At 50.0% G+C, this 25,963-nt stretch overlaps 1 protein-coding gene across 3 annotated transcripts in view; it reads left to right on the top strand.

Annotated features, from left to right (window-relative positions):
- cadm3 (cell adhesion molecule 3) overlaps positions 1–25,963 on the top strand; it is a 97,048-nt gene that overhangs the window by 4,393 nt on the left and 66,692 nt on the right. For all 3 annotated transcript variants that reach the window (XM_068604977.1, XM_068604983.1, XM_068604969.1), the window contains exon 2: positions 1,875–2,033. In XM_068604977.1, the coding sequence (XP_068461078.1) occupies positions 1,943–2,033 (91 nt within the window). In that variant the 5' untranslated portion in view covers positions 1,875–1,942. The remainder of the gene's footprint in view (positions 1–1,874; positions 2,034–25,963) is intronic.

Here is a 25,963-nt window from a genome sequence, read left to right as displayed (position 1 = left end):
GTGGGGTTATTACCGCGCACTGCTTTGTAGTTTATATTGTTGTCCGGGGTTCGGCTGGAGTGTGTGTCTGTGTCTGTGTATGTGTTTGTGTGCGTGTGTGTGTGTGTAGGGCGGACAGCAGACACCTGTCAGTGCTGACGCTTTTCCCGTCTCCAGGAATGTGTCTGTGTGCGCACTCTGGGTAGGTGGCTGGCTGTCTGTTCTTGCGCGTGTGTGTATGTGTGTGTGTCTGTGTGTAATCCGTTATGCCTGCCCAGGGAGAGAGCTGTATAATCCCTCCCCCCCCCTCCCGTGTTTTATAATTTACTCTGAATATGCGTTTTGTTGTCGGGCTGCTCGCGCTGTACCCCGGCTCCTCTCCCTTTCCTCTGCTTCCCCCCTCGGCTCTGTTGGCTCTATCGCTCTGCCAAGCCACACACACACACACACACACACACACACACACACACACACACACACACACACACACACACACACACACACACACACACACAAATAAGCATCACAACTGCTTGCTGTGTGAAGCGGTCCTCCCGAGCAAATCATCCCGGATATTTCGAGCAAGTGCGCGAGGAGAAGGTGTTCGCACTCAAGCTGCGGACCCGCGGGAGCATCATCGCATCCCGGATGCTCCCGAGGTCCTGATGCAGGCCAGCACGAGCCGCTGTCGCTGCTGCTGCTGCTGCTGTTGTTATTATTCTTGCCGTCATCACTGTTGTTCTCATCACACGGCCGCGTAATGAGCAGCAACTTGTGTTTGAATCGCGCACCAGAGTGTCCGGATTATCCCCCCAGTGGATGCACTTGTTCTAGTTTTTTTTGTGTGTGTGTGTGTTTCCAGTTCTCCTCATCACTCAACGAGGAAGGGCTGGAACAACAATAAACACAGCCCAGCCCCTCCTCCCTCCATCCCGCCCTCTATCCCCGCCCTAACCGCCCGCCCGTCCCGCAGGCAGCCCTCGTGCCACCGCTTCCCCTCTTCCGGCGTTTTTTTTTTTTTTTTTTTGGCAAAGCGAGCTGCGTTTCGCAGATGGACCGAGAGAGCTTATGTACCTCTGCGCCGGGCAGGGCACCGCTATTTTAAGGAATGTGCGCGTGAAAACGAGGGTGCGTGTGCGTGCGTGTTGTGCACGCGCGCGTGTTTGACGAAGAGAGAGTGGACGAGCATCTGAGCTGCTGTGTTCTGCACGTCTGTCCGTGTCCGGTGTTGTGCGAAGCGCGCCGTGTATTCTCAGCGGGAGAGAGGTGCATCTCTCTGCTGCTGCGTGCGTGTGTGTCTGAGTGTGTGTGTGTGTGTATGTGTGTGTGTTTTCTTCTCTTTCTCTTCTCTTCTTTTGTTTTTCCCCTCTTTTCCCCCCTCGACCAACTGGGAGATTGTTGCCTCGCGTTATTTCCAATTAACGAGAATTACTTGGAGCTCGGTTGTGGGCTGTCCAAAACATTCGCGCGCAATCACCCTTCCACGCGCGCGCACAGCTTGTTAAAGTGGATGAATAAATTCACAGTAAAAAGAACCCCCTTCCTCCTCCTCCTCCTCTTCCTCTCATTACCACCTATATACACACACCACCGCCATCACCTCCTCTCTGCTGCTTCTCTCCATCGTCACCTCCTCCCCCCTCCTCTTCCTGCCCCCTCCCCTTCTCTCTCAATCGGCCGCTATGACACCAGCAGATCGATGAATACCCAGAGAGCAACGCGTGAGCAACGGGTGGGCCAAAGCAGTTTATTCAGCGGCAGCCAACCAATAGCAGGGGGATGCAATTAGAGGCCCAGCGGCTCGACCCTGGCTTGTTTTTCGCTGATCTCTCTCTCTCTCTCTCTCTCTCTCTCTCTCTCTCTCTCTCTCTCTCTCTCTTTCTCTCTCTCTGCAGGTGACACTCCAGAGCTCCTCTGCCCTCCCTGAGGATTCAGTGAGACAGGCGGATCTGTGCGCCCGACCATGGCCTTCCCATCAACCCCCTCTGCATTATGGAGTGCCAGCCTATTGACAGTACTACTCGCTGCTGTTGTTCACAGCAACATAATATATGGTAAGCACCGCTCTCTCTCTCTCTCTCTCTCTCTCTTTCTCTCTCCATCCACCAGCCTCCTATTCTCTCCATCCTCCCGCGCTGTCCCGTCCCCGGGCCCCTGACCTCCGACCCTCTCTCTCTGTCTCTGGCGGTGTCCCCCCTTATCTGTTGACGGGAGGTTTTCTTTCTCTTTTTTGTGTGTGTGTGTTTTGGGTGTTGTTTCCTGTACGGTGACAAAGGGAAGCAGACATCCGTTAATAAGCACATGGGACACGACCGCCGCCGCCGCCGGACCCCCAGTGGAATTTCTTGCCCTTGTTTTTGAGGAATGTGTGTGATTTGCACGTGGGCGCAGGGCCGAAGCAGCTTTAACGGCCGTGTAACGGTGCACATGCGTGGAATTTGACGGCGGTTTTTCACTTTTACACGTAAACGAGAAGCAAGATGAATTTAAAAAGGATGAAAAAAAGCAGCCCAGAAAAGTGCAGGTGTCTGATTAACTGTTCATCAGAGTGACGGCCAGCCGGAAAAAGCTGTTCCTGCGTCTGGTGGTTTTTGGCATACAGTGCTGTGTAGCGTCTACCAGACTCCACACACACACAAAAACACACACACACACACCCACACACTCAGACGCTTTCGTCGTACTACAGGTCCTTGCCGGAGGAGCTCACTTGCCCCCTTTGGCTTCCCTCCTCTTTCCTCGCTCCGTGACGTCTCCGGGTCCCTCGTGTTGAAAGCACAAAAGCAGACACACACACACGCACGCACACACACACACACACGCTCACACGCTGGCTCTCGTGCGCTAGCATTCTTCTCTTCATGTTGGGTCAATGCATCCGGGGCGATGAGCGGTAATCTCGTGCTCTCAAGCGGCGACACGAGAGCATCGCTGAACACAAACAAGAGGAGACACACACACACACACACAGATGGCACTCGTCGTGGCTGGAAACTCGACATTCGACGAGCCGGGTGTAGCCGAAAGTGGGACGGCGAGAGAGAGAGAGAGGGATTTGATGAGAGAAGCACTTTGTAATGATATCATCACCCGCTGTGAGCACTGAGAACAGGAATACACTGTCCAATGTGCTTTCCCAATTACATAACACTCAAGCGACTGGCTGCCGGTAATACAGCCTTTTAGAGGGCAAATCGCGCCGATGGAGATGGAGAAGGAGATGGAGATGGAGATGGAGGAGAGGGCCTGCATCACGGTTGTCCCTGAATCCGTTGAAGATTGATTGACTCGGCGTTTTTCCCCTCATTACCGTAAGGATTTAATTGCGCCGAGCGTTTCGGCGAAGAACCCCCGAAGACGACGTCGCAGGCGAGAAAAGGCTTCTAATGGACGTCTCCCTGATTTGCATTTGCAGTGTACACATCGTCAGAAGCTCCTCGTGCTCACCCACACGGCTTCTGGGAATCTGAATACATCCAACGAGCGCGGCGGGACGCACACGCGTGGAGATATGCGCGCTCACGTAACACATTCTCACCGCGCTTCCACTTCGTTTATCCACTCAGCGTTTTTTTTTTTTTTTCCCTTCTTTCTTCGGTACTTTCTGTTGAATTATGCATACTTGTGTTTCTGCAAGTTAGGCTGTGAAATGTGGGGATGCTGTCAGCGTGAGCTCACAGTGGTCAGTGCGGTGGAAAAAAAAAAAAAGAAGTGTGAAACAATCGGGCTGTGCCAAGAATGTGCCGGGATGAGGTCACCGCTTACACGAAATGCAAATGGAGGCCGATCTGGGAGCCCGCTGAAGATGAGAAATGCCCAAACAACCTCCCGATTGGGCCGGCCCGATGATGAGATATCAATCTCTCGTCAGAGCGCTGACCCCCGGGTCCGTTATTTGGGTCCGAAAAAAAAAAAAAAAAACGATTTTGGCTCTCATTCAGACTCGCGTCACATTTGATTAAGGTGTGCGAGCGGTGGGGAAGCCTCGACCATGCGTGACCAATCCCTGCTTTGGTTTCACCTAAGAGCTGTTTTACATTATCATGTCAGTCAAGGAGAGTAATTATGCCCGGGACGCCCCCCCCCCCGACTGCGTTTAGTGGATGAGAAAACACGTCAAAGCGTTGCAATTGAGAGCAAAATTTGAAGCGGTGTCGACTCAAGGCTCCTTTGTGCTCGGGTTTTACGCAAAGACGCGAGCGTGCGAGACCCACAAGGGCCCCTTGCGTAGTCCCGTCGGCCATCTTGCGTACTTGCGTGCGTTGCCGAAAAAACTTCTGACAATCCGTCAAAGCTACGCCGGCCGTTCGCAGCCCGCCAGCCTGTGATTGGTCCGCTGACCACGTCCTTTCTGAGTCTCGCTTTTCCGGTTTCATCGCATAGCACCGCTGTTTTTAAAAGCCACAGCAGAAACGCGAACAATGGATCCCGTTGAAGAACATTTGGCTGAAGAGGTCCTGCAAATATGAGCATTTATACAACCCGTCTGATCGAGTATAAGGACACGCGGATGGCGCCACCTGTTCTGGCGCATGGAAAAGGCCATAAACCAACACGAGTCCGTCGATGCAACTTGCCGCGGTTATAGTTGCAGTTGCAAGTGTCTATCGCCCTTCAACAGAGTGTCGCCGGCGCTGTGCGTGCTGTAAACCACCGAGGCGTCGACATAACGAAGCGCTAATATGAACTACATTTGAATGAAATGGATCTTCGCTGTCCTTTTTGGAGTTTTTGAAGTCGCGCGGCTTCGGAGGAACAGACGTGTCGAGCTGCAGAGCGCCGGTCCATCACTCACATCTGCTCCCGGTCCGTCTGAGCGGCCGTTAAGTAGAAGATGGAGTGGCGGGCGGAGGGTGGGGGTGTGCGGTAATGCCGTCATAATGGAGATCTCCGCGCTAAGAGGCCCCCCGGAACAGAAGGGTCTACTTAGCATAAATAATTCAATGTTTTGTATCAGAGAGGGAAAAAACGATTAGCTCAGCAAATCAATGCGCGAGCAGATGAGCAATCAGAGAGCAGCGCCGCACGCCGAGTCCACGGATGAATTAACGAAGGCAAAAAAGAGAAAGAAAGACGAGTTATGAGGGTTGATCGCCATGCGGCAACCAACAGGCTTCCCAGACTCCTCAGCTCTGCCGCTTCCTCTGACCCGTCTTCATTTAATGCGCGTCAACGTCAAGGCGCCGGCGCTGCCTGGTGATGTATATCTGTGACCAGGCCTCCTTGGAGCGAGTGAACGGATCTGGAGGTAGGGAGGGGGGGGGGAGACACTAATTGCGCGACATTTTGACATATCCATTTCCGCGGCGGCGTGTGCAGCCAGGCGCCGCCGCGGCTGGAAAAGTGCCTCCTCGGCGAGGGCGCGGATTAGCCCTGCGTTTGGCCCGGGCCGTGCCCCGGTTCTGTACGGCTGACCCAGTTACCTCGAGGCTGCTGTGTGGGAAATGGGTGTGTGTGTGTGTGTGTGTGAAGGGCAGCGCTCCGCGGCCTCCAATCAGCCACCTGGACCCTTTAACGGCTCAGTCTCTCTGCCTCCTCCACGACGAAGAAAAGGCGGCGAATGAATTGTTTATTCGCCTTTTTCGGCGACTTCTGCGCGAAGGAGACGCGACGCGGGGCCTCCAGCCGAGGCCGATAATGGATGGAGGATTAAAGGAGCGGAGCGGTGTGGACCAATCGTTAGCGCCGCGAGATTTACAGGCGGGGGAGGCTCGGCGTGCGGCTCGCCTCTGCTCGGCGGTTCACTTCACCCCCTCCTCCCTCTTCCTGGACCGGCTCTTTCTCTCTGGCTCGATGCCCACTTCCTGTGTGCGCCGCTGTTGTTTTACTGTTGACTTCCTGTGTGCCAAGACGAGGGAGGAAGGGGGGGGGAGGGGACGCGTTGCTAATACACAGTGCGGCTAACGCACAATAGCAGTAGGCGGTTTGGATGCGAGGCCTCTGCCTGTTTAACAAGGCTGACTGATAAGCAGTGACTCATTAACAAGCCGAGGTACACAGAGCCGAGGGGGAATTACCGCCTAGCCACTGTGACATTAATAAGAGGCCTAAGCTATTTTTTTCTTCTTCCATTTGGCTCCACTGGCACCGGGATAAACCAGCGGTTTGCAATCTCGACCCCGGCTATTTACTGGCTGCGGCGCTTTTGTTTTTTTCTTCATTTGTTTCCGCCACCGGTCGGTTACCTCGGGTGCAGGTGCGTCTAATGACATCCTCAGCTTCAACGGACAGCTCGACCTTTTCATTAGTTTCCTGCGGATTAATTCGTAAACATCTGGGAGGAGGGGGGGGGGGGGCAATTAATTATTCTCATGCCAATTCATTAGCAATATGGGTTTTTTGTGTGTGTTGTTTTTGAAAGACAACAGCATTCCCATCGCACGCTGTTTAATCCATGAGGCTGATGATGACTTTGACTCTCTATAGATCCAATTAGGCGTTTAAAATCCCTGCAATACGTTGAAGCAACTGTCTCCTCCAATCTGGGAGCCAAAGCCACGCGACTTCCATTGTCTCGCCTTGTTCGTTCGTCTCTGATCCTCCGAGTGTTTTTTGTCGCCCAGATCGGTTTTGTGATTATAAATCGGCTCCTGATTGGCTGCCGTCAGTTCACAACAGATTCACATCTGGCGAAAAAAAAACAAAGACAATTATTTCTCCTGTTCATCGTGCCGATTAATTAAGGCGCCGTGGCTGATTGATTAAACTCCCAGCAAAGATCCAACCATGAGCACCACCACAGCCCTCAGGGGGGGGGAGGGGGGGGGTTGCATCACACGATATGAACATAGCCGTGTCTTCATGTTATCTTCATATGGCGGCGGAAAAAACATTTGAGCACAGCAGCAACGCACAAGTGTTGATAAGTCATTTGCGGCTGCATTAAGCCGAATTAAAATGCGGCGGCGGATCTTTAAGGCGTCGAGAGGCCCCAAACAAGAGTCCATTAGACCTCATCAATCTGAGGCAGATCTCATCCACTCAAAGGCAAAGTGAGATTACGCCCCGAAAACAGATCACTCTCACCTGCCTGGCGTCATAATAACCCGCAAATGTCATTTAGAAAAGAAAAAAAAAAAACCCGGAAAAAGGCAGAAGTGCTCTTGAGATTTTCTCAGCGACAGCGCCAACACACTCCTGGGTTTCCTCTCGGGTGCTCTTGGAAGACGACGTCGCTCCGAGTCGCCGGCTTTAGGGGGGGTCTGGAGCCTTCGCGGGGGGGCGTCGGCTCCACGAAGACGCGATTAAACAAACCTCGCCGGCCTCGGAGAATGAATTACTTCCCTTCATTCCTACAACAACAAGAGTCCTTATTGTTGAGCTGCTCAACTGGCGTTTCCTTTGATCCGGTCCCACGCTCTCACCCCGCCACCTCCTCTCCACATCCATCTTCTTTCTCCCATTACTTGCTGGTATTCTCGCGACTGGTGTTTTAATTGATCGCTGGCGGGGGGGGGGGGGGGGGGAATCACCCGTCGTCGTCTTGTCATTGACGCACGGCTGGTCGGACCGAGCCGCTTCCTGGTGGGAAAAAGGCGTCATCCGGTTGTTGGAGCGCGCGAAGCTCCCAAAACCGTGATGATGGTGCCGGAAGACATCAATGAAAGAGCAGAGGCCGGCTCTTGTTTATTGCCTTTTTCTTTCTCACTGCGGCTCGTCGTAAGGGATGGGGGATGGGGGATGGGCGGAGGAGGGGATGTTATTGCTGATACCACAGCCATAAAGTCTTTTTTTATTTTTTAATTCACCTGTGCGCTCCCCGTGGGGGATTCTCTCTCGATCGTCTAGATTTCTGCTGAGGACATCAACGTCCACTCGCTGTTGGACGGCGAGTCTCATCCACCGCTCACATACTGACACAGACACATATGCTGTTTTCCCTCCGTGTCAGCAGACACACACACACGCACACACACACACTGTCATGTCACTTCCCCCTACTCTCTCTATGATATCGCTATAAAACGCTGTTTTTTTTATGGAAATAATAACATTTTTAGCACTGAAGCCGAATCTGGCACTTCTGCTCTTCCCGGCTGATCCGATGTCAGAGTGAATCAGCGGCCAGACGGGCGGACCGAGTCCTCCAAGGCCTGCCCCGTCCTGTCTCGCCGAGTTTTTTTGGATGGTTTTAGCATCGACTGACTGATTAGCAGCGAGGCCCGACTCGACTCCGTCGGAGGGCTTTTGCAAGCCGAGCGAATCCAATGCCAAGTACATTCTCGGAGACGCCGGTTATTGTCACTGAAGCAGTTTTTTTGGGAATATCGTTTCCGGCACATCTCCGCTGTCACACAGCGCCGAGACATTTGCATGGTGTCGTTGTTTAAGTCTTCTAGTATCGGAGTTTATTTACGCCGCTGCTGCGCTCCTAAATGCCTCCCACGCCGCTTAATGGATGCTCGTAGCGGCCATATACATCCGCTACTAAAAGGCGCGTCTTTACGATGCCCCTTTTTAGCGTTCACGCAGCGCACCTGGGCGTTGTGTAGCTCCATCATCCTTTACAACCCGCGTTGTGTAATTGGATCAAATCCGTCCCGCACCCCTCGCGTGAAGGCGAAGGCGAGGAGGGGGAAGGAAGCGGCTCTGGATGTTGCTTTGTCAACATAACAAGGGTGACGGGTGCAGCATCATTAGACCCGGGTTCACTCCTCATCCGAGCGGAAAAGGTCGTCTTTTATGAGTCTTTTTTTTTTTTCCTGGAAGGCAACAAAAAGAAAGAAAATGATGACGTGCGCAGGGTTTTTAAAAAAAAAAACCTTTTTCTGCTGCGGTTCGCAACTTCTGTGAATGCTACGAGAGAAGGCGAAGGTGTCGAGGAAGCCGGCGGAGACGGGGGAGGGGCGGCTGCCGGCGTCTTCTGGACGGCGAACTTCGGGGCGAGTTCGGGACTTTTCTGCAGCGTCAGGTTCACTCCGCGGCCGAGGGTCCGTCGCTGGAGGATCTCCGGGTCGCAATGTGCAGTTGCAGCCGCCGTATTAAGAAGTGAAGCCCACGCAGACGTCACTCGTCACGGTCCTTGTGTGTGAATGAGTTTGCTAAAAGGCGTAAAATGAGGTCAGACCGCTGGATGATTCAACAGAAAAGTGGAGTAAATAGCGCGGCGTCTTTCTCCCACTCAAGCCTTTCGCGTCACATTTTTTCTTCTTTCTTTCTCCCGGAGAGCTTTTGTGCGTTGGGTTGATTATGTTTCTCCATCACTGCCGGCGCACAGATGGGTTCTCATCTGCAATCAATATCTCCATTGTTTGACTACCTTCACCTTGAGCCTGCTGAATGCAGTGATTGTATCCTACTGTAGGTCTAATTTCCCATTCACGAGATTCGCTTTCACCGACGATTCTGTCCTTAAAGTGGAGGAATTTCATTCCGACAAAGTCGTCTATTGACGAACAACAAGAAGGAGCTTCCTCGGCTTCAATCGCATCCTCCCTTTCCCGGTGAGAGTCGGTGCATACGTATTGACGCATTGCCTTTTTTTTTTAAAGCGAAACAAAAAAGGTCAATCAAGCGGTCGATCACCGAAAGCCCTCGAACGAACTCGCAGGACGGTCCCGGGCTTTGGCTTTTTTAAAAGGTGGCTTTTGGCGACGAAGGCCATCGCGGAGCGGCGTGAAAAAACCCGGCGCTGCTGCGCCGGTTGGAAGACAAAGGCCCCAAATAGGCATCTCTAATCTCCCTGCTGAATGAATCTGAACACAAAGAGAGGAGGAACGCAGACACAGAGGCTTGGACACACATAGGATAAGCTGATTACCCGGGAAAAGGGAAGACAGAAGGGTGGAAAGACAGAGGAACGTGAACGAGAGAGCAATCCATACAGTAAGAGAGGAGGAGGAGGAGGAGGAGGAGGATGGAGGAAAAGAGCGAGCGCACTCTAATGATGGGGTGCACAGACCGGAGAGAGGATGAAGAGACACAGCGCAGGGAGCGAGGGAGGGGGAGTAAACACACCAGAGAAGAAGAAAAGAGAGGTGAGCGTTTGAAACGGGACGAGCGACGGGAGAACGAAGGGGACGCCGACGAGCCTGTGATGTCACACCGCGGCACCAGACGTGATCAGAAACAGGACGTTATGCAAATGAAGGGAGGAAGAGGAGGAAGAGGAGGGGGGGGGGCAATATATAATCGCTACCTGAGTGATTTCACCTGCTCTCGGCTAACTCGGCGCTATATATACAAACAGAATTACACCCGGATCCAGGTGTATGTGCTAAATATACAGCTAATTAAAATTAATGAGATTTACTTAGAAAAGAATATGCTCCTTCCCTAAGCTGCTTATCCCTGCATGAGAATCTACTCCACGCATTGACACACACACACACACACACACACTTCTCTACCTTTGTGTGAGCACTCCAGGTACACACACACACACACACACACACATGCGTGCACGCACCTTGTTGTGATTCAGTCTCCTTCACTTCCCTTTCTCGCTCTCTGCTAGGTAGATTGTTGAGAATCCTTGTTGTGCACGCACACACACACACACACACACACACACATACACACACACACACACACACAATCAGTCTATCTGTCTGTTTGTCAGCCATCTTCCCTTTCAAGCAGACAAAGTGCGGCGCTTGTTCAATGAACACGCACGTTCTTGACTGCTTGACTGTGTGTTTACACACACACACACACACACACACACGCGCACACACACACACACGCACACATGCCTGCATGCATATAATAGACCATCATTCACAGGGATCCTTAGAGATGCAGACACACACACACACAAACGTGTAAACATGATAACACACTCACAGAAGCAATCTAAGAAAAAACAAACACACACATGTACACATTTATGCATGAAGACACTTACACACAAACATATTCAGAAAGAGCTTAGAAGGCCTCCTCGTCTTTACTTAAACAAAAATACCCCTGTGAGCCGAGCTGCTGACTGCCAGGCGAAAACATTGTGTGTGTGTGTGTGTGTGTGTGTGTGCGCCGAGCTATCTGTGTGTACGCATAACTATGTGTGTTTAGCGGGCCAGCCGAGGCGTTCACACATCTATACATCCCCCCACTCAGCGAACCACGTCTGTAAACACAGCGTCGGCTCTCGATATGCAGCATTTAAAAAAAAAAAAAAAACGCTTCCAGACATTTTCAATCTATTTTATTTTCTTCTTCTTCTTCTTTCTCCCGCCATCAGGTGTGGCGTCCAACCAGCGACGCTCCGTTTCCTAGCGAGCGCAAAGTGCTGAGTAATTAAACAGCGGAGGGGAGGGGGCGGAGTCTGTGGGTGGAGGAGGGTGGAGGAGTTAATCACACACTTTATTAACAGACTTAGGTTTCAGTGGAACGCTGCTTTCTCTTGGCACTCGACCAACTCATGTCTCATCCGACCCCTCGTACAGCCTAACTAGTCCGTACAGTAGCCCACACACACACACACACACTCTCACACACTCTCACACACTCTCACACACTCTCTCTCCTTCTGTCGCTGCTTCGTTTCTCCTCCTGGTGAGCACTTCAATGTCATTATGACTTTTGTTATCAAAGGCGAGCAGCGGGGTTGGAGTGAGGCGTGAGGAGCCAGACCTCCCGTTTTCACTATTTCTTTTCTTTTCCTCTTCTCTTTTTTTCCCCTACGAGTGCCGCAGCGCGTCGAGAGCTATTTTGTTTGTTGCCGCTTCTCCGGCCTGGCCTTTTTTTTTATTATTTCTTTCTCTTAAAGGACAGATTTATTGACACAGGGCTCCTGCTGCGAGGCTCAACCGGCCCACGTGGTCTCCTTTCTGAATGGGACGCCCCCCCCCCCCCCCCCCCTCCTCCACACACACACACACACACACTCTCCCTCGGGCGGCGTGTCAATGAAGACGACTCCATATCTACCGGCAAATTCGCGGCGTTCACCGCGACGCATCGGCAGACGGCACAAGCGAACGGTGTAATTGAGCTAATGAGCTACATGCCCTTATCTGCTGCTCATTCACACAGGCAGCCCGAGGCGTGACGACTATCAGCCTCTTACACGGGCTACTGTATGTTTGATGAGTCCCTTGAAGGGAGGAATGTAAAAAAAAAAAAATGCAGTCGAACTTCCTCCGGGCGAACTGTTTTGATGTGTGAAGCAAAGGAAAGGGGAGTTCATCCCCTGCGTCTCTGTTTTCTCCTTCTTCTCCTCCTCCTTGTTCTCTTATTCGACAATGCATATTTAAATATTATTGTGATTTATTTATCAGCGGCTCGGTGTTCGGCTCCACTGAGCTATTTTCAGGTTTGACATCTTCACTGGCAGGAGGGGGAGGAAGAGGAGGAGGAGGAAGAGGAGGAGGAGGCGGCGCAGACTCGTACACGGGCGATGTCACGCCTGCGTTTGTGACGGCGCTCGGCGGCGTGCCCCCGGGGGGAGGAAGCGTCTTTCTGTTGTTGTTTGAAGGGCTCGGTGACATTTTCTGGTTATTCCCCCCCCTCGGGAGGGGGGGGGGGTGTGAGGGGGGGGTTGGGTTGGAAAAAGCAACGCTGGCCTGGTTTCGTCAACCTCCCGGTACGACGTACCGAGGTTCTGTTCGAATAAGGAGGACGGAGGAGAAAGGAAAAAGGGTCATTTACGTCATGGAGGTCAGTCGCCGGCGGCAAGATGGCCACACGCTGACATTTCTCCGTGTTATTGCGCGTTTACACCTCGCTGGAGCAGACATAAAAAACCCGCCGTGACCCCGACGTGCTGAAGGACAATCCTATTTTTAGGAGGTAAAACATAAAAGACGGACAGATCCAAGGCTCTGCATCTGAATTCAACGGTGTTTTGTTGAACAGGGGAACTCTTCAATGGAGGACGTTTGATTGGCAAATAGTCTGATTTCACGGGTTGGAGGCCGGTCACGTATTTGGGTCAGATATTGTCAGACTGAGTCTCAAGTCAAGTGCGAGTCCCCGAGGACGAAAAGTCAAAGTCAAGCCGCGAATCTTCTTGAGCAGGTTGCGACAAAGAAGTCTCAAGTTTCGTTTTTTTTGTCTTGGGAGAGTCGTGCTCGTGGTGTCTGATGGCCGACACCAAGAGACGTGTGCAGTGCGTGATGCTCAACCCACGTGCGAGCCCCTCCGCCGTCGCCACGTGTTCTGTCGGCGCGTCGAGGAACCGGACCCCCCTCTACCTGCTTCGTCATCATCCTCGGCTCCTTTTTTTTAGAAAAAAAAAGATGGCCGACATGTTAAGACGTGCAGTAACTCCATGTTGGAAAAATCCAATCATTTTTCACCGGCAGGTTGGAGATTAACTCCAGACAGCGTGTCATAAATTGACTGGCACATATACCCCCCCCCCCCCTCCCCCCCACACCACCACCGAACAATAGCCGTGTGTCACAGCTTATGCAGACACACGGCTAGCGTTGGGCGCTAGCGGGACATGCTACCGCTGTGTGAGGAGCGTCAAAGGAGGCGATGCCGGCCTCTCGCGTCCCTCCGACTCGGTTCATCCCGGATAAACCGACGTTGCCCTGTTCAAAGAAAAGAAACCCGAAAGCTTCACCTGGACGACGTTCTATCATTTTTAATAAGAATAAATACCTGATGGAGGAGCGTTAATCGCACGTTCACACCAGCTTTTCATTGAACGTCGGGGTCACGCAGGGATGGCAAGAGAATGAAGAACGTTTTAACTATTCATAAATATACCACCTAATGCTCTCATTAGCTCCTCTCTGTACACACAAACACACGCTGAGACGTGCAAACACTCACTCACAAACAGCCGATTAACAAAGCAACAGTGGCTTATGTACTCTATTTGAAAAGCACCTCTCTGTAGGGAGGTGGAGGAAGAGGAGGAGGAGGAGGAGGAAAAAAACCCCATCATGCTTTTATTTGACAAACATCATGCGCATTATTCCTTCTCCTTTGAAAACTCTCTGGAACGGGACCTTTAAAGCTCCTCTCGGATTATACTGTACCAAGATAAATATTAATAATTTACGTGATAGACAGCAAGATAACATGACTATTTATACGGCGGTTTTCAAAGTCAAGTCACAAATCCTCTGTCAGAAAAAGTAAATCCATTTAAAAGGAAATAGAACGGTGACGCAGCACCTCGCCGTTTGTCGGGATGATTTCCTCCCAAAGCGTCGCGTCGGCTGCAGACTTTTTAAAAAACATAAAAAACATTTGGAGCGCCTGGTGGCCCGAGGGGGAATCCCGAACCGCGACGGCGTCGGTGCGTGTGCGCAGAGATCTTTTACCCGCAGAGACACGCGACGACGCTGCAGGATGTCGGCCTGTTAGGGTCTCCGCTGTACCGAGATGACGCCGATCCAAGGAAGAGGGACAACATCCAAAAGTTCACCTGGTCGGGTGGCACCGCAGGCTCGGGCTCACTTCCAGACATCTTCACGAGGCAAATAGCAAGTTTAGTTAGCTTAAACAGACACAATTTACATCTAATAAGCTTCGTATTTATCCTTACACTCCCCCTCTCAGCACTCGTCTCTGGAGTTATGACACACGCGTCGATGCCCGAGATAACTGGAGTTGCCGGTTGTCTTCTGAGGATATTCTGGAATAATAAAAGCCTGCGGTCTGGAGTTTAAAACCCCCGTGGGGCCCAACAGGAAGTCCAGTGGAAGTTACCTTCCATCCACAGCAGCATCATACGTATGAATAAAAGTAATAGACAGTGATTTCTCCAAATTCACGACTGCAACGATTTATTTTTTTTTTCCCGCTGACCTTAAAAGCCCACACACAATAGTTGATGTGATAAAGAACTCATTTTACAAGGGTAGAGGTTTTGTGCTGCAGCTTTTCGCGGGACATATCGACTTCCATAGAAATCCGATTTCCCCGACAGAGCGAGACTGAGAGGCGAGCGTTTTCATAAGTGCCTTTTTCTTTATTTTATAAATGTTCCTTCCCGTTGTGCCGGGTTAGCATTAAGGTTAGCGTCGAGTTCAATGATGACGTCACGTCACGCTTCAGATCTCCAACGGATGATTTTGTTCCATATCCGTATAGGCATCAGACAGAGCAACGTTCCTCCTCCTCCTCCTCCTCTTCCTCCTCCTCGTAATCAGGACATGGTGATTATAGATGAGAGCCGGCTGCTTCTGTAAACATCCACATCTGAGCTGAAATCATTAACCCCACCAACCTTCCACCAGGAACGAACTCGACACGTTCTGGGGAGAAGGAAACGTGTTCGAGCTAATCAAAGGCAGAGGAAGACGGGTTTTTTTCGGGAAGAAGAAAGACTCAAACTACTTTAAATAACAGGCCGAGCGACTGCCGATGGCTGATTGAGGTCATTTGTGGATGAAGGGGCATCTTTTCCCAACATTTTCCCCTTAAAAAAACCTCTCCGGCGTGCTCATTGCTAGCGTGCCGTTGGTTTAGGCTGGGGGTCGCAAACCCGCGGCTCTTTGGCACCTCGGTTGCGGCTCCCTCGTATGTTGGAGTTTGAGGTGATATTGGGACACTGAAGAAGTTTAAATATTTGTTTAGCTAAAATGTGTGTCGCCGCCGAGCACCTCTCTCTCCCTGCAGGTGCATCCGCAGAGAGCCCCGCCCTCGGTAAACTATCATCAAGGGACGAATGCAACAAAAAAGTCACGGAGAAAAGCAGAGAGTTTAATTCTGCGCGGACGCTTTCATTTACTTTTAGTGCCGACGACGCCGTCTGACGTGTACGCTTTACATGTGGCGGGAAATTAGCAAACAGCAAAACATTCAACGCTGAAAAGACTCGAGCAGAACAAGCACGCAGCATCTGCTGGAAAGTGTCGAGCTGCAGAAGAGCGAAGGCGAGCGATTTGTCAACGGCTGCAGCAAACTGAGCAAAGTAAATATACTTTCAGGAAGTGGAGCAGGTCTCAACTACTGCTGCTGGGAGACGGCGAGGCGTCCGACACGTCCGTCCTCCTCCGTCCTCCTCCGTCCTCCTCCGTCCTCCTCCGTTTGGGGTGCTCTAAAAAAAAGTCTGGTGTAGCGACTCAGATGTTCGTTTTAAAATGGAAACCTCACGTGAGGATCCAAACTGCTCGCTCGCTGTCGAGGACAAACGCACATATTGAGAGGACTCGAGGTCTGCATAGTTATCATCTTAATGGACCTCAATGTAGGCCGACACACGGCCTACATTTTGAGAGCCCCAAAAAAAAAGACAAATGACTTATGCTAAACCCCATGCTAAAGCTAAAGTACAAGCAAAGGAATGCAGAAACCAGGTGATCTCTTTTGTTCATGTGTATTCATAAGAGTTTAATCGTTATAAACAGGTAAAATAGCAAAAGTTGTCTTTACTCTTGTTCTTTCATTTCATAAATACAACAAATTATTGTTTTTGTACGTATAATATGACTACATATGAACTTTATAAGCTGTGTGATATCAAACACACACATTTTCTTGGTGGAAAAAAGGGCCAAATCTTTTGGAGGAAAGGTCGCTGACCTCTTGGTTTGGGCTAAACATGCTACGGTGGCTTGAATGCTAAAAAGCTCAATGACTCAGCGCTTTAACACGCTGGTGTTGTTAACCAAATCCGTCCAGATAACAACAGACGTGCGTTACCGCCTGTAAATACAAACGGAGTGAATCAGAAGCGACGCAAATACAAAGCTCGTGACGCAAAGAACACTGACAACTGCAAAGACAAAAAAGAAAAAGTCAAACCGTCACAGCAACAGGATGTCGGCGTCTCCTCCTTCCTCCACTTGCTCCCTCAGCTGTGTTGTACTCAGAGTGTCAATCACAGGAGGTCCCGCCTCCCCCGGGCCAATAGACAGTTGACAAATTAGCATTTGGAGCGGAACCGGGCTTTAAATGCGATTGGGTCGGATTTGAGTCTGCTCTCCCGGCTTTTGGATTTGAATAGAATAGAGTCTGTCCTCTTCTTTTTAGTTATTTATTTTCTCCTCTCTCTCTTTTTTTTGCTGCCTTCAGAGAGCAAGATTAGATAGAGGAAGGGAGGGGAGGAGACACAAAGAGAGAGCGAGAGAAGCAGAAGCAGAGGAGAATAAAGAAATACAGAGCATCCACGGGTCTTTAAAATCGCAAAAGCCTTAAAATAAATCTAAATTTAAGGCCTTGAAAGGGGTGAAAATGTGTGAAACGTCCGTATTAGAGGTCTTATTTTTTTCCCACCGACTCTGCCAAGTTTCTTTGTCCTGCTTTTTCCTCTCCTTTAAGACAGAGCGGGCCGAGGTTAGCGCTCTAATGTTTTATTCATAATTTCTGCTTTAGTAAACCAAATTGGACTTCATGTTCCTGAACAAATAATTTCGTGTTATCCTTCTTTTTTTTTTTTTAGGGGGCATTTATAATTTCCTGAATTCGCATCAACTCGCTGTGAATCACACACATAAGTTGTGCGTGGCAGTTTTTACGGGCGTTCCCCCTCCTCCGTCGTCGCGGTCTCAGATCTGTAAACTCTCGCCTCAACATTTTGACAATAAAGTCATTACCGGGAACAAATGACAACATTACCGGGGGAAAGATTGTCAGCCTGCGAGGGGCCGCGGCGCCGCCGCAAACCGTCGCGTCGGGTTCCCCGCAGTAAATCTGCGCGATTGCCGTCAAGCAAAAAGACACCGTGACACACGCTCGTGGATTATTGATCTGGGTTTTTAGCGACGCGCGTCCTGGCGGAGCCATTGTTCTCGTGCGCTCTCACATTTGTTTTGTCTGCGTCGTAATTTGTTACGTTTATAACTATGTATTCCCGGTCCTGAGGGAGGAATCCTTCCTCTTTTCCTCAGCTTTCTTTTCTTTCTTTCTCCTTGTTTGCTTCTCCTACCCCATCGTGGAAGTTTTGCGAAAGTTCAAGGGCACGGTTAAGCCCCGCCCCCTCGAGGCTGATTAGCAAAACTAACTTAAATTCATCTCCTAGCGTTTTGTTTCCAGACAACTATCACACACACACTTATTCTACGACCCTGTGCATTGTCCATTGTCTCGACAACTTGTGTTGCTTTTCACCTCGTGGGTCCGTGCTCTTCTGTCGTCCATTTTTTTGGCCTTCGAGCGGGACGCGACCTCACAGAAGTGCTTCCTAGCGCTCCGTCAGGTGTTTGTAGTCCCGTCTGTGAACAGATGTCGTCTGCAAGACGCAGCCATGAAACTTGAAAAGTGTGTGAGTTCGAAGATGGACGGGGTCGAGTAAGAGCGGGAGAGAAGGGGGCGGGGCTTCGCGCCCCTGGTCCAAAACTTGCCGCCTTTTTTTAAAAATTCACTATGATTTTATTCCTTTTTTATTACTTTTTCAGGCGTACTTACTTTCTTCTATTTCCAACCCCTGCATTCATGTTCCCTTTTCTTGTTAGTGTTCAGATTTTTATCCCCCGTCGTCCTCCTCTAACTGGTCCCAGCTTCAAAAGTCAGATTTACGTGTTTTGTAGCTGAACATTTGCATTTACATTCACCCGTTTGGCAGATGCTTTAGTCCACAGCGACGTACAAATGTATGTAAGCAGCTGTACATCTAGTACCACGTGATCCTCCACGAAGTAAAACACTCAACAGACAGTTATTTATATAGTTTACAGACAGTTATTCTATATATTTCTGTAATATAGTTATTGTGACATGCACGAGAAGCGAGAACGAGTGCGAGGAGATTTGACACTTTCGACTTTTTTTGTATTTGTTGACACTTATAAAACAGTGTCAGGTCCCTGAACGCGTCGCGGCGGCCGCTGGTCTTCACTCTATCTCCTCCACGAGTGATCGACTAATCCCGACATAAGTGACGGATTAATAGGAATGAAACTAAAGGTTAGTTGCAGCCCCTCTACATGTGTCACATTTACGCTAAACAAGACAACATTTCACTCCGGCCGCCCCCGAGTGGCAGCGGGAGATTCATTCGCTCGTTAGCGAGACTCATTAGCCGCGACGACGCCATCTCCGGTAATGTAGGCGCCGCAAATGCCGGTAATCTTTGCCCTCTCCGGACCTGCTTTCTTTCCCGCCGGTCGTCTCACTTTCTCTGGACATCTGCGGGTATCCCCCCCCCCCTCTTCGGTTTGCACCGGTGGGTTTGATTAATGTGCGGTTTCCCAGGAACATTTCCTGCTCCTGACATCACGTTAGCTTAATTAGGACAAATGTGGAAGGTCTCAATCGTGCATGTGTGTGTGTGTGTGTGTGTGTGTGTGGTGTAGGGAAGAGGAGGTTTGAGGGGCTTTCGTCTTTGCTGAAGCATCTGTGTTTGAGAACTGATGACACGTGCGTTTTTTCTTTCTTTTTTCACGTTCAAATATTGCCTGTGACTTAAAATGATTCTTTGTGAAACCTGCAGAGAGCCTGCGGAGGCAGAGACGGAGAGACGGAGGGAGCGGGTGCTGTTTGCGACGGAGGGCTGGGTTATTTCAGGATGGTTGTCTCGCAGTCTAATGTGGTTTGGCACTCGCGCGTCTCGTCAGCAGGAGATAGATGGTCGGATCGGCCGCGAGTGGCTGGCTGCTTTCTCAATGGACGCGCTGCGCTTCTTCTCGCTGGGCTGATTGCTATTTTCAAGACTTCTCTCCCTCTATTTTTCTTCCTCTCTCCGTGTCACCCTTTTGTCTTATCTTCCTCTGCGTCTGCTTCCGATTGTCTCCTCCTTTTTTTCTTCTCCTTTATTTTCCTGTTTGTCTTTCCTCATCTTGCGTTTCTCTTTTTTATTTTTGGCCTCTCTGCGTCCTCTTTGTCTTTGTGAAGCTCTCGTCCCTCTTTTCCTTTTCTTTGTTCCTTCTTTTCTTCCTCAACCTTTTGGTGTTATCTTTTTTCTTGCTTCTTTTCTTCCATTCCCACTTCCTTTCCTCCTTCCTTCCTTCCTGTTTTTGCTATTCATTTCTATATTCCTTTCTTCTCCTCCTCATATATCTTTCCTCCTCCTATATTCTATATTTATTTCTCCTCCCCTCTCATCACTTTTAAGTCCCTTCCTCTGTTTCCCTCTCATCTTCTTCTTCCCTCTTCCGAGCTCTCTGCTTTCCTGTCCTCCCCTTTCGCTTTTCGTTTCGTCTTTTTCGCCTTTATCCACATCTCTCTCTCCCATCCTGCCTCCTTCGCTGCTCTCTCCCTCTGTTTTTGTGCTCGCTGTTTTAGCATACTCTGCAGGGAACACTCCTGCGATGCCAATTATATTGACTGAAGAAAAGGAGAAAGAGAAAGGGGCGGAGGGAGGGAAGGGTTGGAAGGCCTGCGCGCACATGCACGCAGGAAAAAAACCTGCACAACTACACACATTCAAGGGCCGATGGAGGGAGAGAAAAAAGAGGGGGGAGGGGAGGGGAAGAGGCTCGAGAGGAGACGAAGGAGAGGAAGAGGGGGATGATGAAAGAGGGGGGAGATGGGAGGGAGAGGACGGAGAGGAATTGGAGGAGAGCGAATCTGTCTGTGAGTGTAATAGTCTCCCGCTGTCGAACCCGAGGGAATACACCGACTGCAGAGGGAGAGAGAGAGAGAGAGAGAGAGAGACAGATTGAGGGGGGAGAGAGGGCGAGGAGCAGATAGAGAGATACAGAGTTGGAGAGGGAAAGAGAGAGAGAGGGGCAAGGGGAAGAACGATGACTACAGTCGTTTTCTCTCGGCTTGTAGGGCTCCACTCCGGCGACTGTGGCTGGCGACATTAAATAAGATTCAGCGTCATGAGCGAGTGTACGGACGGAGCGCATAAGTACATCAAAGTAATGTGCTGCTGCGCCGGAGAACTACTTGTAGCCGTGTCTGTGCGCTGCGTTTACATGGCATGCACTTATTATAGGAATATTGTGTGTGTGTGTGTGTGTGTGTGTGTGTGTGAAGAGGGTCAGCTTCGACCCAAATCATCACTCCCAAAGAAAGGAACAAGGATAAACAAAACCCACGAACCGACTCGCCCCCGTGACACCGATGTGCCGATAGCGCTGCTTTTGAATGATCAGTCATCGGCACAATGGAGGTGAATGGAATTTAGATTTTTGGTGCTCGCAGCTTTAGAAAAAAAAAAAACACTTTTAAAAGAGTGTGTGTTTCTAGAATAATGTCCCCCCATTACTCTGGATACGCCACAGCCCGCCCGCATTGTGAGCGGTTCTCAGTGAGACTGCTTTATTCCAAAGATTTTTTTATTTTTTTTTACCACAACAAACAGAATTGCATTCACTTCAATAGAGCCGAGGTGACAGCAGAAGTCTCACGGTTTCACAGCGGCTGCATGCGCACAAAGAACTGTGGGGATGGAGCCCAATGCAGATGGACACGGGGACCGGGGCGGATAATAAACGGGGGATTTAAAAAAAAATAAATAGATGTCCAAAACAAAACCTGCAGGCTCAGGTGAGAACAAAAAGGAGGAACGGGAAGTTTCCAGACACCGAAAATGGGCAAAACAACACGAAACAGGTGAATCAAGACGTGTGTGTGTGGGTGTGTGTGTGTGTGTGTGTGTGTGTGTGTGTGTGTGTGCACGAGGGATACAGAACCGACACAGACAGGAGAACAAAAGGGTTTGAATGCGCTGGGGAGATGTAGGTAATTAAACCCAGGTGGATTCATTTTGGGGCCGGGCAGACAATTACAGTGGCGGGAAAAACATACAAAAGAAAAAAGGAAAGGAAAGGGAAGTGACCCGGAATGAGAGGAGAGAAACAAGGAACTGTACCGAACTGACGAGAGAAATAAAGCGACTTAACGAGGGGCCACAGGAGGAGACATGACGCACACCACTAACGCACGGACAAAAAGAAGAAGACCACAAAGAGAGGAAGTGAAACAAACAGGGAACTTCACAATAAAAGAGGAAAAACTAAACTAGAGCCAAGAGATCGACACACAAAATGTCAAAACCCGGACCAATAAAACCACGACAGGTAATCTTCGCAAATGTGGGAGCTGGATTAAAACAGAGCTTGTGTGTGTGAACAGTCGGAGGACAAATGGCGTCGTTTCCGCTGACGCGGGGCGTCACAAACGACGCGTCTTGGTTTCGGTTTGGAGAAGTTGTCGCTGCGTTCGGGAGCTGTAACACCTGCCGTGCGCTTAATAGACAAGATGTCAGGAAGCTCGCAGTGTGTGCTTGTGAGTGACTAATTCAATTAGAGCGGAAACCTGTTTCCTTAGCAGGCAAATGAGTTGACGAGTGAGAAAGTGAAACGGATGCTGCAGCTTTACTGTTTACAGTTTACTGTCACCATTAAACAAAACAAAACTATATATATATATATATATATATATATATATATATATATATATATATATATATATATATATATATATATATATGGGCAAGCTAACACATTAGCTGGGCAAGTTAACGTGTTAGCTTGCCCACCCCTTATAAGGGTTGGGCAAGCTAACACGTTAACTTGCCCAGCTAATGTGTTAGCTTGCCCTGTATATATGCGTTAGCTGCCCAGCTAACGTGTATACATATAAATGGACCAGCCCTTATATGTATACGCGTTAACTTGCCCGGCTAACGCGTATACATATGGGCCGTATGTATATATATGGGCTGGGCAAGCTAACACGTTAGCTGGATAAGTTAACACAGCTAACGTGTTAACTTGCCAACCCCTTTTAAGGGCTGGCCAGCTAACGCGTGTTTTCTTTGGGGAGGATGGCGTTCCTCCCGCCAGTAGACGCACAGAGCGTCCATGACGGTGAGCACTGGAGCTGCTCTGGAGGTTTTCGGTGGAACAAAAAGTGTTTTTATGTTGTTCCTTTTCCTCCATCAGTTTATAAATACTCAGCAAGCGATGATGCACGGCGAGCCGGTCATTACGGCGAAATGAGCCTCGACAGGCGTCTCGAATCGCCCCGAAGGGGTTCATCCCGGCCGTGATGACCTACTCGCCGAACATTATCCCGCTTATTACACGGCTACTTACTGAAGATACCGCTAATATGACACAAATTATTGACTTTAAAATACTATTTTATCCCTTTGAAAATGCTTTTATTGCTTCCTCTGAAATACATTTTAAATATAACCGTCGTCCTCTCGCTGTGCACGGAGATCAGAATGAAGCCACGTGGTCAAAAAACGAAGGAGCAACGCCCTCGATGGGTCGGGAAAATGCAAGGAAACTTCCAACAAAACCCATCAGATGTATATTGAAAAAATTAGTCCGTTCTGTCATAGTTCCTGACAGTTTGAGATTGGCTCACATTAGCTCTTCAAATGGCACTGATGCTCCGGCGCACACACATCTGCGCAGTCTGCCGCACATCCATCATGCACCAACGCAAAAGATGTAGTGGAGGGGGGCTTGGTGTTTACTTGGCTTTTTAGCTCGACATACACCTTTTTACGATATGAATTTATAGAGCGCATTAGGGACCGGATGATAAATCGGCCTTTTTTTTTTTCTCCTTCCTTAACGCCAGATCTCATGTCGGCGCTGCCGGCCGGGTGAAGGGTTCACTCCTCGTCCACGGCTGCAGCAGAAACAAAAAGAAACGTCAGTCTGGAAGCGTTGAATTCCTTCTGGTTTGCGTTGTCGGAAATCATTTTTCCCATCTTAGAGAAATCCATCCGTTCCTGCGGGCCTCCGACCGCCGGATCTGAGCGATGTGTCAGCTGGTCCGAGGGAGCTAATCACAGTCCTGCGGTGAGGACGTGGCGTTTAGCGCTCCGTAATCGGCGCGTTTTAGAGGCTTTTACACCGCGGCGAGAAGGGCGGCGACGAATCGAGACGCTGTTTGAATAAATTACAGTTCGCGGTATGGAATGGACGTCAGTGGCGTTAAGTCTTTTGAGGGATTGAAGTGGAAATGACAGAAGTGGCGCATGGGTTTAAATAACTAGCGCCTCGTCTCATGATTGACGAGTCCATTCTTTACTGTAACACAACTCCCTCGGCCTGATGTGTGATCATAATGTGTGTGTGAGGGAGAGATATTGCTGCACACCGCTGTGCTCGCGTTTTAAAGATCGTTAGGGTCCTGGGGTCGTTGATGGAGATTTCTAGCCGGCTCGTAAACGGTTTTCATTTCATTTTATTCAGTCAGTCAGGATGGAGAAGACGCGGATGCGCTGGTCGCAGCGAAAGAAAAGCAAACGCCGCCGCGAGCTCCCAAGTTTACCCGCGAATCTAAGCGACGCCGTGGCCTCGTGGTTCGTCTAGTAGTGGGTCACCAGATGGTCACGGAAGGGGGGCCAACGTCGGAGACTTGGCGGCCATGACAGTTAAGACCCATGCGGAGGGGGCCCCCAATCGGCCAATTAGCCCAGACGAGGGGCCGCGGCCGCGGCCGCCGCGCAGCGTGCACGCAGATGAAAACACAAAAAAAACAAAACGAAACTGTCGCGCCTCCATTGTTTCACTTGTCTGCGACTGCGTTGCCATTGTTGGAAGCGGAGAGGCCCCCTCCTCTTCCTCGTATTCTTCGTCTTGCGTTGCCCTCGCTCTGCTCCTCCATTGATCTGCATGCTCTTGATTGGGAGTGACAAACAGCGGGGGCCGCCCGAAAGGTTGCGTTCGTTAGTGGCCGTTCGTTTGTTACAAGATATACAGACACATTCCTGCAGACATGTAGGGGATGTGGGAGAGGGGGGGGGGGGGTTATGTGGCCACACACACACACACTCGCTCACACACTGGAGGACACACACACACACACACATATTCTCAAAGTGGTCCCTGGAGAAAAGAGGCGAGCTTGGATTTGAGGAAGAGAGTTCCAAAAACACTGACAAGTGGAAAGGCATCCTGGACAGACACACACGCACACGCACACACGCACACAGACACGCGCACACACACACACACGCACGCACACACACGCACACACACACACACTCACTGTACTCCAATCTTTGGTCCGCATCAAGATTTTTCCTCTCAGCTCTGCTTTGTCTTTCTGTGCTATTTCCCGGGAGACACACACAAACACACACTCACACACACACACACACACACACATACACGGGCGCACACACGCGCACTTCGACGTCCTTTCATGCCATGTTGCCGAGCAGTCAGAGAGACACAGAGAGGAGAAGAAGAAAGGAGGTCTGCCAGTAACAAAACATCCAGTCTCATGTAACGCCGCAACAATTACACGATGAGAAGAGAGCGAGCGTTCATTTGCCATTTTCAAGTGGAAGCAGCCAGGCAGGAGAGTTGACATGAAACCAAAGACGCCGAGTGCAGCGCAGCACCTGCAGGTATTCACAGTTTGCAGAGCGACTACCGGGACGCCGGGGGAAAACGACGGGGACGTCTTAAAAAAAAAGCACGTTTTGTGATTTCAAATGGATTCCTGATAAAATCTCTGCGCTGACAGCAGAGAGAGAGAGAGAGGGGGAGAGAGAGAGGGAGAGAGAGAGAGAGAGGGAGAGAGAGAGGGAAGGGGGGCTCGAGCTGAATCAAACTAGTTGATGTCACATTCAAAAGCGAAACCCTGCGCGAAAATCCTCCCGCTTCAATTTTAAGTCCCAGCATGCCCCATCTTTCGGCATAAAATACGTCATATTTTTCCATTTGTCAACCGAACGACAGTTTTTTGACTGAAACTCCTTCCTAACGGACCAAAACTTTGTTTTATTGTAATTTTTGTTGCAGGTTCTGATTCTTTAGGTCCTAATCTTTCCGAAAAGGTGTCTTATTGACGCTCCAGGAGGCATTTTAGAGGAATCTGGCTGATATCATGCTGGATGTTCATAGTTATGACCAAATTTTCTTTGCTGATCAAATACATACAATAAACACAAGTATAAGAATTAATTTGGGTTTCCTACGACGACTCAAACACAGGGACAAAGAGGTCTGGAGCCAACAGTCCACCGGGTTGAAGGGGTTCACCGTCAGCGGTGGTCATCCTGTGATTATAACTTATAACCTGCAACCGGCTCCATCTGTCTCTGTAGCGTCTTTGTAGTCTCCAGGTGATGAATCGTACAAATGGGGATGAAGGCGCGCTCTTTTCTACAGTCTGTCTTCAAAGGCTGGATGGGAGAAGCTGTTTGAAAAAAAAAATATATGTCTGCAAAAAAAAAGAAGATATTTTGATCGTAACTATGAACATCCATGAGCCA

The sequence above is a fragment of the Clinocottus analis genome, unplaced genomic scaffold (assembly GCF_023055335.1).
Source record: "Clinocottus analis isolate CAN_PGR_092001 unplaced genomic scaffold, fCliAna1.0.p SCAF_11, whole genome shotgun sequence".
Lineage (NCBI taxonomy): Eukaryota > Metazoa > Chordata > Actinopteri > Perciformes > Cottidae > Clinocottus > Clinocottus analis.
This window is presented reverse-complemented; position numbering and strand designations above follow the sequence as displayed.